This window comes from Panulirus ornatus, chromosome 7, assembly GCF_036320965.1.
Source record: "Panulirus ornatus isolate Po-2019 chromosome 7, ASM3632096v1, whole genome shotgun sequence".
Classification (NCBI taxonomy): domain Eukaryota; kingdom Metazoa; phylum Arthropoda; class Malacostraca; order Decapoda; family Palinuridae; genus Panulirus; species Panulirus ornatus.
The window spans coordinates 31,280,077-31,293,800 of NC_092230.1; the positions used below are offsets into that span (position 1 = coordinate 31,280,077).

A 13,724-nucleotide genomic window follows, 5' to 3' on the forward strand; every position below is an offset into this window, starting at 1 on the left:
ATGCAAGGAATAGAGTGATTTGGAACAATGTGGTATACCAGGGTCGACTTGCTGTCAATGGATTAAACCAGGGTATGTGAAGCATCTGGGGTAAACCATGGAAAGTTCTGTGGGGCCTGGATGTGGAAAGGGAGCTGTGGTTTCGATGCATTATTACATGACAGCTAGAGACTGTGTGGGAACGAATGTGGCCTTTGTTGTCTTTTCCTAGTGCTACCTCACGCACGTGTGGGGGGAGGGGGTTGTTATTTTTTCATATGTGGTGGGGTGGTGATGGGAATGAATAAAGGCAGACAGTATGAATTATGTACATGTGTATATATGTATATGTCTGTGTGTGTATATATATGTATACGTTGAGATGTATAGGTATGTATATTTGCGTGTGTGGACGTGTATGTATATACATGTGTATGTGGGTGGGTTGGGCTATTCTTTCGTCTGCTTCCTTGCGCTACCTTGCTAAAGCAGGAGACAGCGACAAAGGTAAGGTTATTTAATGTATGTATGACTCATGGTGAGGTGCCTGAGGATTGGCGGAATGCGTGCATAGTGCCATTGTACAAAGGCAAAGGGGATAAGAGTGAGTGCTCAAATTACAGAGGTATAAGTTTGTTGAGTATTCCTGGTAAATTATATGGGAGGGTATTGATTAAGAGGGTGAAGGCATGTACAGAGCATCAGATTGGGGAAGAGCAGTGTGGTTTCAGAAGTGGTAGAGGATGTGTGGATCAGGTGTTTGCTTTGAAGAATGTATGTGAGAAATACTTAGAAAAGTAAATGGATTTGTATGTAGCATTTATGGATCTGGAGAAGGCATATGATAGAGTTGATAGAGATGCTCTGTGGAAGGTATTAAGAATATATGGTGTGGGAGGCAAGTTGTTAGAAGCAGTGAAAAGTTTTTATCGAGGATGTAAGGCATGTGTACGTGTAGGAAGAGAGGAAAGTGATTGGTTCTCAGTGAATGTAGGTTTGCGGCAGGGGTGTGTGATGTCTCCATGGTTGTTTAATTTGTTTATGGATGGGGTTGTTAGGGAGGTGAATGCAAGAGTTTTGGAAAGAGGGGCAAGTATGAAGTCTGTTGGGGATGAGAGAGCTTGGGAAGTGAGTCAGTTGTTGTTCGCTGATGATACAGCGCTGGTGGCTGATTCATGTGAGAAACTGCAGAAGCTGGTGACTGAGTTTGGTAAAGTGTGTGAAAGAAGAAAGTTAAGAGTAAATGTGAATAAGAGCAAGGTTATTAGGTACAGTAGGGTTGAGGGTCAAGTCAATTGGGAGGTGAGTTTGAATGGAGAAAAACTGGAAGAAGTGAAGTGTTTTAGATATCTGGGAGTGGATCTGGCAGCGGATGGAACCATGGAAGCGGAAGTGGATCATAGGGTGGGGGAGGGGGCGAAAATTCTGGGAGCCATGAAGAATGTGTGGAAGTCGAGAACATTATCTCGGAAAGCAAAAATGGGTATGTTTGAAGGAATAGTGGTTCCAACAATGTTGTATGGTTGCGAGGCGTGGGCTATGGATAGAGTTGTGCGCAGGAGGATGGATGTGCTGGAAATGAGATGTTTGAGGACGGTGTGTGGTGTGAGGTGGTTTTTTTTTTTTTTTTTTAGTTTTCCAAAAGAAGGAACAGAGGGGGCCAGGTGAGGATATTCCAAAAAAGGCCCAGTCCTCTGTTCTTAACGCTACCTCGCTAATCCGGGAAATGGCGAATAGTTTAAAAGAAAGAAAAAATATATATATATATATACACATGTATATATTTATACTTGCTGCCTTTGTCCATTCCCATTGTTACCCTGCCACACAGGAAATAACCCCCCCCCCCCACACACACACACACACACACACACACACCCCTCCACACACACACACACACACACACACACACACACACACACACACACACTCACACACAGTGAGGTAGTGCCAGGAAAAGACATAAAAAGGCTTCATTCGCTCACACTCATTATTTAGCTGCCATGTGTAATGCACTGAAACCACAGCTCCCTTTCCACATTCAGGCCCCACAGACCTTTTCATTGTTTACACCAGACACTTCACATGCCCTGGTTCAGTCCATTGAGAGCACGTTGATCTGGTATACCACATCGTTCCAGTTCAGTCTCTTCACCCTTGTGCATGTTCAGGCCCTTATCACTCAAAATCTTTTTCACTCCATCCTTTTACCTCCAATTTGGTCTTTTGCTTCTCCATGTTCCATCCACCTCTGACACATGTATCCTCTTTGTCAACCTTTCCTCACTCATCCTCTCCATATGTCCAAACCATTTCAACCACACTTTTTATTTCCCCACATCTCTCTTACCCTTTCATTACTTACTCGACCAAACCACCTCACACCACATATTGTCCTCAAACATTTCATTTCCAACACATCCACCTTCCTCCATACAACTCTATCTATAGCCCATGCCTTACAACCTTATAACATTGTTGGAACCACTATTCCTTCAAACATACTTATTTTTGCTCTTCGAGATAATGTTTTCTTCTTTCACACATTCTTAAACGCTTCCAGAATCTTTCCCCCCTCCCCCACCCTGTGACTCACTTCCACTTCCATGGCTCCATTCACTGCTAATTTCCACTCCCAGATATCTAAAACACATCATTTTCCCTAATTTTTCTCCATTCAAACTTACATCCTAGTGAACTTGTCCCTCAACCCTACTGAACCTAATAACCTTGCTCTTATTCACATTTACTCTCAACTTTCTTCTTTACACACTTTTCCAAACTCAATCTTCAACCTCTGCAGTTTCTCACCCGAATCAGCCTCTAGAGCTGTATCATCAGCAAACAGTTACTGACTCTCTTCCCAGTCCCTCTCATCCACAATGACTACATACTCGCCCCTCTCTCCAAAACTCTTGCATTTACCTCCCTAACCACCCCATCCATAAACAAATTAAACAATCATGGGGACATCACACACCCCTGCCGCAAACCAACATCCACTGGGAACCAATTACTCTCCTCTCATCCTACTCATACACATGCCTAACATCCTTGGTAAAAACTTTTCACTGCTTCTAGCAAGTTACCCCCCAGACCGTATACTCTTAAAACCTTCCACAAAGCCATCTGTCAACCCTATCATATGCCTTTTCTGGATCCATAAATGCTACATACAAATCCATATGTTTTTCTAAGAATTTCACATAAATTCTTCAAAGCAAACTCCTGATCCACACATCCTCTACCACCTCTGAAACCACACTGCTCTTCTCCAGTCTGATGCTCTGTACATGCCTTCACCCTCTCAATCATTACCCTCCCATATAGTTTCTCAGGAATACTCAACAGACTTATGCCTCTGTAGTTTGAACACTCACCTTTATCCCCTTGCTCTTTACAGTGGCACTATGCATGCATTCCGCCAATCCCCAGGCACTTCTCCATGATCCATACATACATTGAATATCCATTCCAACCAGTTAACAACACAGTCACCCCCTTTTTTAATAAAGTCCATTGGAATACGATTCAATCCTACCGCCTTACTGGCTTTGATCTTTTGTAAAGCTTTCACTACCTCTTCTCTGTTTACCAAACCATTCTCCCTGACCCTCTCACTTCACGCATCACCTCACCCAAAACACCTTTTATCTGCCACTGTATCATCAAACACATTTAACAAACCTTCAAAATACTCACTCCATCTCCTCACTTCATCACTACCTGTTATTACCTCCCCATTTGCCCCCTTCACCGATGTTCCCATTTGTTCTCCTGTTATACACATGCTATTTACCTCCTCCCAAAACATATTCTTATCCTCCCTAAAATTTAATGATAATCTCTCACCCAACTCTCATTTGCCCCCTTTTTCACCTCTTGCACCTTTCTCTTGACCTCCTGCCACTTTCTTTTATACATCTCCCAGTCATTTGCACTGCTTCCCTGCAAGTATCGTCCAAACACCTCTCTTTTCTTGTTTACTAACAACCTTACTTCTTCATCCCCATTTCTGATCTGCCCACCTCCCACCTTTCTTATGCCACATGCATCCTTTGCACAAGCTATCACTGTTTTCCTTAAATATATCCCATTCCTCACCCACTCCCCTCATGGCATTTGCTCTTACCTTTTGCCATTTTACACACAATGTCTCCTGGGACTTCCTCACACAAGTCTCCTTTCCAAGCTCACTTACTCTCACCACTCTCTTCTCCCCAACATTCTCTTCTTTTTTGGAAACTTCCCAGTGTCCACACAGTAAACATGTGATGCAGTGGCTTGCCAAATATTGCCTGGTCTAGCTAGTGGTGGGGGCATACAAGTGTTACAATAGCTGTGCCTCTTGTCTGCCTATGATAACCAGGCAGGATGAATAAAAGAGAAGGCAATCCTCTACATCTTGTATTCTTGCTCCAGTCCACCAACAACAGCATAAAGCCCCTCTTGTGGCCAAGCCAAGCTCAGCATTAAAACAAAACAACATAGCTTTAGGTAGACACAAATAAAATGAATGAATTGATATTGTTACATCCTCTTTCCTTTTATTTTCATAAACTGTACATGCAAATAAATATATCGAAGAATCAATGACAGAATATTTATAGCTACATTTAATAATAATTGGCATAATCAGAGAACCTCTTAGGAGGCTTAGCACACCTTCCTGACCTAGTTTTAAGTACATTGTCATTCAGTACTGGAGCACCGGGGTTACTGACATGTTACTCCTGTTTCTGAACATAATCATGAAGGCCCTCATCTTTCACATTAGCATCACCACTGGCCTTATCCTCACCTGATACCACCTGCTTAGGTCTACCCTCAGTTACATCTGTGAGAGGGTCACCACACATTATTCTTACTGGAGACTCATGTGAACGTCTCATGTGACACCTATTCCTCCTTAGTATTCCAGCATCCTCTGTTTCTGCCTCATATGACCTGGCATCTAACTGTTTGGTTACAGTTTCCTTCTTCTGTCTTTTAACTTTAAGCCTAAATGGTTTAAGTCTGACAGTATCACCTTCAAGTAATTTAGGGAGGTCATGATCTTTAACTTAATATAAGATGCCAGTTTATTCTGCAAACTTTTCACTTTATTTACCGTATTCTCTCCAACTTTACTGTCTGTCTTGTCTTGTCACCATACACTAGTACATCATCTGCTACACACAAAACACCCTGCAGTCTCTTTTAAAATATTTCACTGCTCACCTTTAGGCCAAAGGGTAGATGCAACTATCTGTATCTCCCAGTTGGAGTAGCAAACATTGTCAACAAACTGGACTCATAATCTAACTCACAATGACAGTAGGCAGCCTATCAATCACATAGAAAATAAGGTTGCACCATTTAGGTCAGGTAGAATATCCTCTATAACCAGCAATTTATAATATTCTCTTTTCAGGGCCTTATTTAAGGGTTTAGGGTCAATACACACCCTAAGATCACCTGACTTCTTTGTAGTGAGACACATTTGATTTACCCAGTCAATTGGTTCATCAGCAGGAACTATTTTACCTTCATGTTTTAACTTATCCAAAGCCTTTTTGGCTTTTTGTTTCATGGCCTCTGGGATCCTCCTGGCTGGCTGAACAGCACAGTCAGCATCACCAGATATTGTTAAATGCTCAGGACCACAAGGCAATGTTCCCAGATGCCATCAAACACTGTAAGGAATTCTGTACACAAATCAGTATGTTGTTTTACTATATTAATGATCTCAAAATTATCATAATTGATGAGTATCAATCTCACAGCTGCCACCATGTTACAATAGCTGTGCCTCTTGTCCATTCATGATGATCAGGCAGGATGAATCAAAGAGAAGACAATCCTCTACATCCTGTATTCTTGCTCCAATCTAACAACACTAAGTGCCTCTTGTGGCCAAACTCGGCATTTAAACAAAACATCATAGCTTTGGGTAAACACAACTAAAATGAATGAATTAATGTTGTTACAATAAACAGTCAGCTCTCAGGAGCAAAAACCAAAGTAATACCCATAGAAGAGGGAAAATGAACCAACATTGTGGCATAGGGCAAGGGGGTCAAGTTTAGAAGTTAGCTCAGGTCAGTTTATAAGTCAGACAGCTTTCGACTCAACTCTGTCAAGTAATGATACAGAGCTAGAACCAACCTGAATGTGAAAGCAGTACTCCATACAAAGATGAATCAATCCCTTGTATGAACAGAGAAGAAGAGAAGTTTCGACATCTAAACAGGACACCCAGTTTCTTAGAGGCAGACTTAGCTATACCCCATAATGTGGGGTTTCCAAGAGATGTTACAGTAATACCAAGTATGTTCATTGAGTCAAGAGATGGAATTACAGAACTGCAAAGGAGAGATGAGAGTTGTGAGGAATTTTTGATAGAGAGATGGGTAGAGATTGGGTCTTGGAGGCATTAAACTTAACAAGATTTTGCTTACCCCATTGAGATATCCTGTCCAAGTCTGAGTTTATTGAGGAAGCTTTGTCAAGATGAGATGCAGATTGAGTGAGAGAAGAGGGAGCAGAAAAGAAGGTGGATGAATGCATTGTTGAAGACAGAACCTTGAGGGACTCTGGTGTTGACAGAGAAAAGGGGGAAGGTGGATCCATCAACAACCACTGGGATAGATCAGCCAGAGAGGAAGCTTGATATGAAGGACCAAAGTGAGGGAGGGGACCTTAGAGATGAGACCCCAATGCCACACCCTGTCAAAAGCCTTAGATATGTCAAGGGGAACTACATATGGCTCCCCAAAATTTTTCAGGGATAACGACCAAACTTTGATAAGACAGGAAAGAATATCACTAGTGGATCTCACCTTATTGGAAGCCATACTGGTGATCAGAGAGAAGACTGTGATTTTTGAGGTGTTTAAGGATATGGGAGTTGAGGAGGGATTCAAAGACTTTGGAAATGGTATATGTCAAGGCAGTAGGACGATAGTTAGAGGGGTCAGAACAGTCACCCTTCTTAGGGATGGAATGCATCAATGCATGCTTCCAAGGAGAAGGAAGAGTTTTAGTTTTTAAACTGAAATGAAACATGAGCAAGCACAGGTGCAAATTCAGAGGCACGAGGCACACCCTTTCAGTACCAGGAGATGGATGTCATGAGGACCATTAGCCTTGCTTGTGTCCAGAGAAAGAAGCACTTTTCGGACCCTGAATAGAGATTGCGGGAAGAGGCATAGGATTAGTAAGAGCATCAGGGGGTGAAGAGGAATGTTAGAGTCATCCAAGGTGGAGTTAGAGGAGAAATGGGAAACAAAGAGAATTGCCTTGTCAATGGGAGAGACAGCTATAATACCATCAGAATGGAAAAGTGAAGGAAAGTTAAAGCAACAGAAGTTGTTAGAGATGCCTTAGCTGAAGACCAGCAAGACCTATCAGTGGATGACGAGGAGAGGTTATCACACTTCCTTTGAATAAAGGAATGCTTCGCCTCTTGGATAACATGTTTGCAGCGATTACGGACTGTGATAGAAGCTGAATGGGAACCAGAGGAAGTAGAGTTTTTCTAAGCTTGATATGCTTGATCCCTTGTCTGAATGACCTCAGAACAAGAACAGTTGAACCATGACTGCTGTGTCCACTTCCCTTAATGTTCTGGACTTGTATTTCACCTCTAGTCCATCTCGCTGTAAATACACAATCTCACCCTCAATTGGTTCATCTCATCACACTCTCATGAATGTGTCTGTTCTAGCAGTACCTTCCCCTCCAGCAGCCCCGTCTAAGAGTAAATACTGGCACCTGAAGAAAGCTGACTGGAATAACTCACATAACTTCTTTTCTGACTTTCCTTGGATGAATTACTGTCTGTTATGTCGTGATGCTTCTGTCTCCACCAAATGCATAACAGAGGCAATTCTTGCTCTCTCCGCCACACACTTTTTTTTTTTTTCTTTTTTTTGTCGCTGTCTCCTGCGTTTGCGAGGTAGCGCAAGGAAACAGACGAAAGAAATGGCCCAACCCACCCCCATACACATGTATATACATACGTCCACACACGCAAATATACATACCTACACAGCTTTCCATGGTTTACCCCAGACGCTTCACATGCCTTGATTCAATCCACTGACAGCACGTCAACCCCGGTATACCACATCGCTCCAATTCACTCTATTCCTTGCCCTCCTTTCACCCTCCTGCATGTTCAGGCCCCGATCACACAAAATCTTTTTCACTCCATCTTTCCACCTCCAATTTGGTTTCCCTCTTCTCCTCGTTCCCTCCACCTCCAACACATATATCCTCTTGGTCAATCTTTCCTCACTCATTCTCTCCATGTGACCAAACCATTTCAAAACACCCTCTTCTGCTCTCTCAACCACGCTCTCTTTATTTCCACACATCTCTCTTACCCTTACGTTACTTACTCGATCAAACCACCTCACACCACACATTGTCCTCAAACATCTCATTTCCAGCACATCCATCCTCCTGCGCACAACTCTATCCATAGTCCACGCCTCGCAACCATACAACATATAACATATTTTCTCTTACCCTTTCATTACTTACTTGATCAAACCACCTCAACCACATACTGTCCTCAAACATTTCATTTCCTTCACATCCACCCTCCTCCACACAACCCTATCTATCAGCCCATGCCTCACAACCATGTGATATTGTTGGAACTACTACTCCTTCAAACGTATCCATTTTTGTTTTATGAGATAAAGTTGTCTCTTTCCTCACATTCTTCATCGCTCCCAGAACCATTCCCGCCTCCCCCACCTTATGACTCGCTTCCATTTCCATGGTTCCATTTGCTGCCGGATATCTAAACACTTCACTTCCTCCAATCTTTCTCCATTCAAACTTGCATCCCAACTAACTAGTCTCTCAACCCTGCTGAACCAAATTATCTTGCTTTAATTCACATTTACTCTCAACTTTCTCCTTTCACATACTCTTCCAAACTCAGTCAACAACTGCAGTTTCTCACTCAACTCAGCCACAAGTGCTGTATCATAGGCAAACAACAACTGACTCTCTTCCCAACAAACTACATACTTGCCCCTGTGTCCACAACTCTTGCATTTACCTCTCTCACCACTCCTTCCATAAACAAATTAAGCAACCATGGTGACATCACACACCCTTGCCACAGACTGACCTTCAGTGGGGACTATTCACTCTTCTCTCTTCCTACTCGTACACATGCTTTACACCCTTGATAAAAACTTGACTGCTTCTAGCAGCATACTTCCAACATCATATAGTCTTAAGACCTTCCACAACATACCCTATTATATGCCTTCTCCAGGTTCATAGATGCCAAGTATAAATCCATCTGTTATATTAGTATTTCTCTCATGTTCTTGAAAGCAAACACCTGATCCACACATCCTCTACCACTTCTAAAACCACACTGCTCTTCCCCAATCTGATGCTCTTTACATGCCTTCACCCTTTCAATCAGTACCCTCCCGTATAATTTTCCAGGTATACTCAGCAAACTTATGCCTCTGTAGTTTGAACACTCATCCTTATCCCCTTTACCTTTATACTGTGGCTTTAAACATGCATTCCTCCAATCCTCAGGCACTTCACTATGATCCATACATACAGTGAATATCCTTACCAACCAGTCAACAACACAGTCACCTGCTTTCTTGATAAATTAAACTGCAGTACCATCCAGTCCCCCACCTTGCTAGATTTCATCTTCTCAAACGCTTTCACCAGCTCTTCTTTCTTCACCAAAGCACTGTCCCTGAGTTTCTCACCTCACATACCACTTTGCCTTAAACACCCTACATCTGCCACTCTGTCATCAAACACATTTAACAGGCCTTCAGAATACTCACTTCATTGCTCCTTGTTATCACTTCCCCCCTTGCCCCCTTCACCGATGTTCGCATTTGTTCTCATCTTTCTCATAATTTACCTCCTTCCAAAACATCTTTTTATTCTCCCTAACTCTCATTTGCCCTCTTTTGGTGCTTTCTCTTGTACATCTCCCAATCATTTGCACTCCTTCTTTGTACGCACCACCTAAAAGCGTCTCTTCTCTTTCACTAGCAACTTTACTTCTTCATGCCACCACTCACTGTCCTTTCTAATCTGCTTACCTCCCACTTTTCACATGCTACATGCATTTCTTGGACATGCCATCACTGTTTCTCTTAAATACCTCCCACTCCCCACCCACTCACCTCACTTCATATGTTCTCACCTTTTGCCATTCTACTATCAATCTCTCTTCATGTTTCTTCACACAAGTCTCCTTTTCATCCTTACTTTCCAAGCTCACATATTCTCACCACATTGTCTCTTTTTCAAAAACCTCTACAAATCTTCACCCTAGCCTTTTCAAGATAGTGATCAGACATCCCACCAGGTGCCCATCTCAGCACATTTACATCCAAAAGTCTCTTACATGCCTGTCAATGAATATGTAATCTTTTAATGCCTGTTGACCATCTCTCCTGCTCACATATGTATACTTATGTATAGCTCTCTTTTTAAACCAGGTATTCCCAATCACCAGCCTTTTTTCAGCACACAACTCCACAATCTCTTCATCATTTCCATTTATAGCAGAATACTCCATGTGCACCATTTATACCCTCAACTGCCACATTACTTACCTTCACATTTAAATCACCCATCGCTAAAACCTGATCTCCCTAAACACTTGCCTCTCATGATCTTTCTTCTCATGGCCAATTGCATAAGCACCAATAATCACCCATCTCTTGCCATCCACTTTCAGTTTTACCCACTTCCGTCTAGAATTCACTTTCTTAAACTCAGTCACACACTCCCACAACTCCTGCTTTAGGAGTAGTCTTCTCACCAACCCATGAAATGTCATTACTCCCATGACATTTATAAACCATTCTTCCCCTTTATCCTTGAACTTCTTTTCATTCAAAACCAGAACATCCAGGTTTCTTTCCTTAAACATACCACCAATCTCCCCTCTCTTCTTGGTTACATTCACACACATTTAGACACCCCAATCTGAGCTTTCAAGGAGGATGAGCATTTCTCACTTGACTCCTTGTTTCCTCTTTTAGAAATTTGAATACAAGAAGGGGAGAGTTTCCAGTCCCCCACTCCCACCTCCTTTAGTCGCCTTCTATAACACATGAGGAATACATAGGTAGTATTCTTTATCCCTAACCAAAGCTGAGTGCCCAATTTATCAAACAGCCCCATAGAGGATGGTGACCTGCAGGGTTTTGTGTGGATCAACTGCCATGACCAGTAATTGAACCTATTCAGGGTCAACCCTGGATACTTTATGAATGCTTCACATTCAGCAGTACTAACCACTTCAGGTCCTACTTTTTACCTAGGAAGTAGTTCCACCATCATAAGCTTCCAGTGGATTTCCTTTCACCTCTGAGTGCCCTATACTGTCCAAGGATCTTTGATCTGCTGTAAACCATATTGTCTGTTTTAGCTTAGACTGCAACTTGACTGTCCTCTACAGTGTCCCTATGTCTTGTTCCAAATTAAGTCCTCTCCCCTAGCCCATAGGTAACACAGCCTCTCAGTTTTTATTCTGTGTTGTTATGCCTGACCCAAGAATCCGTGGCAAGGTTGAGGTTAACTTCATCTTCTATTTCATCTTCCAACATGGAATTTATTATTAGTTTTGGTTCAGTATTGGTCTTTTTCCTTTGGGCTATCATACCATTCCTACCCACTTGAATTATCATTGCTGTTTAATTTCATCTCTGCCTTGACCATTCGAGTTTCTAGATTACCAAATATACTAACATTTTTTGAAATCCAGGGTCCATGTGATGATGATTCCTGAAGCAACCTCACAGTCACTCAGTCTAGTGGCAACACTTTCACTAACTACTCCATTATGACTGAACTCTCTTGATAGTCTCTTGTATAGATCTTATAAAAGCAGTGAACATATTTATCTTCATCTCTGAAGAAGATATCTATTATATATTCCCAGTTGTTCTTTAGACAAGCAAAGTGTGCATTGTAAGGCATCTTTTAAATTTTTCTTACCTCAGTAGCTTAAGAGTGCTGAGTAGAGCACATCAGTCCTTGACCAAGGTCAGGTGAAAAATGAGAGAAGGAGATTAAAAGGTCTCTTACCTCTGGGGATCTTAGAAATTCCCCTAAAAGCTCACCATGCACCACCCTGCAGAGAAAGGTTTTTATTCTTCTAAACAAATATCTTGATTTTTGTTTGGCTGCTTTTAAATGAATATGATAATGGGAGCATTGTGTTCCCACAACCAACAACCCACATTGTAGACTTTGTCATTTAAGGTTAATGTGACATAGAGATTTCTGATAATTTGTGTGAAATGTAATCATGGTAGCCTCAAAATGTTAGCAATTAGGACAAGCATATCCAGTTTATGTAGGTAAATAATTAGTGAAAATACTGAAATCAAATACTTACTGTATAGATTTATTGTTTTTTACCAATCTTTTAATGGTACAGTACTGTATTGTTACATTAGAATTCTTTGCTTCAAAAAACATAGCAAAGAAAATGCTGTTGTCATTTTGATACAGGTCATGTACAGTGGCTTACATGGGAAAGTTTTTTTTATGAAGGTTTGTGATACTGATGTTTGATTTTTTTTTAGGTTCAAAAGAAAACTTCTTGATTCTCTCCTTTTGTTTTTTATTCATTGTAACAGAGACCAGCATTCAACCAGGATGAGCTGAGAGTATTGCGAGAATGTAATCGAGAATCCTTTTATTTTCGTTGTGTTCCTTTTGCTGCAGCTCTCTCCACAGCAGCATATTTTGCCATGAGGCAAGGTAAGTTCAAACATTGCACAATCAATATTCACTTATATTTTCAGGTCACTCACCCTCCACAAACAACTTATTAAAAAAGATTTACTCTGTACACCTAGTTCATGATAATCAGTGCCCCTCTATGCCTATCAGGTAGTGATGTCTACCAAGGCATATACTGTGCAATAAACAGTAGTGTCTTTTCTTATTGTCACAGAATCCACCAAATTTATAATTAACAAAGTGGTAATTAATTTTACAGAAAATTATAATTAATTTTACAGAAGTCAGAGACTGCAGAAGCTGATGTTTATGTTTGGGAGAGTTTTTAAAAGAAGAAAGTTGAGAGTCAGTGTGAATAAAAGTAAGGTTAGATTTAGCATGGGAGAAGGTTTGGTTGCAATTGAAGTTTGAATGGAGAGAACTTGGAGGAAGTGAAGTTTTTAAGTACTTTACTTGGAGGTGGACATGGCAGCAGATGAAACCATGGGAGCTAAGGTAAGCCATATGTTGGGTGTGGGGGCTGTAAATACTGAGAATGTTAGATAATATTAAGAGAGGTGATATGTCAAGCAAGTGCTTTTTATACGTATTCACTTTTTCTTACTTTAACAAGGTAAGAAATCTTTAGAATTTATAATGTTGGATTGATAAGGAAGCTGTATATATATTCAGTTTCTTACTTTAGAAAGGTAAAGAAAATCTTTAGAAATTATAATGTTGGAGTTAATAGGGAAATATTTCAGAGATAGCATAGGATTATTAGAAAGTGAAAATATGTTTGAAAGGAATAAGTGCATATAAGAATGGCAAAAGACAAACAAATATAGGACTGAGTGAACTAAACTGGTATGGCAGTAGGGGATGACCTGAGGATTATGAATATAAACAGAATGAGGAGTGGATATCGGCTTTAGAAAAACAAAAGGTGAAATTGAGATATAGAATGAGGTAAATGGTAAGCCGTTAAAGGAAAATAGTGGAGTGAGGTGGTGTTG

General features: G+C 41.1%; 1 protein-coding gene across 2 annotated transcripts in view; it reads left to right on the forward strand.

Annotated features, from left to right (window-relative positions):
* asrij (OCIA domain-containing protein asrij) overlaps positions 1-13,724 on the forward strand; it is a 78,941-nt gene that overhangs the window by 9,017 nt on the left and 56,200 nt on the right. For both annotated transcript variants that reach the window (XM_071663427.1, XM_071663428.1), the window contains exon 2: positions 12,624-12,747. In XM_071663427.1, coding sequence (XP_071519528.1) covers positions 12,624-12,747 — 124 coding nt within the window. The remainder of the gene's footprint in view (positions 1-12,623; positions 12,748-13,724) is intronic.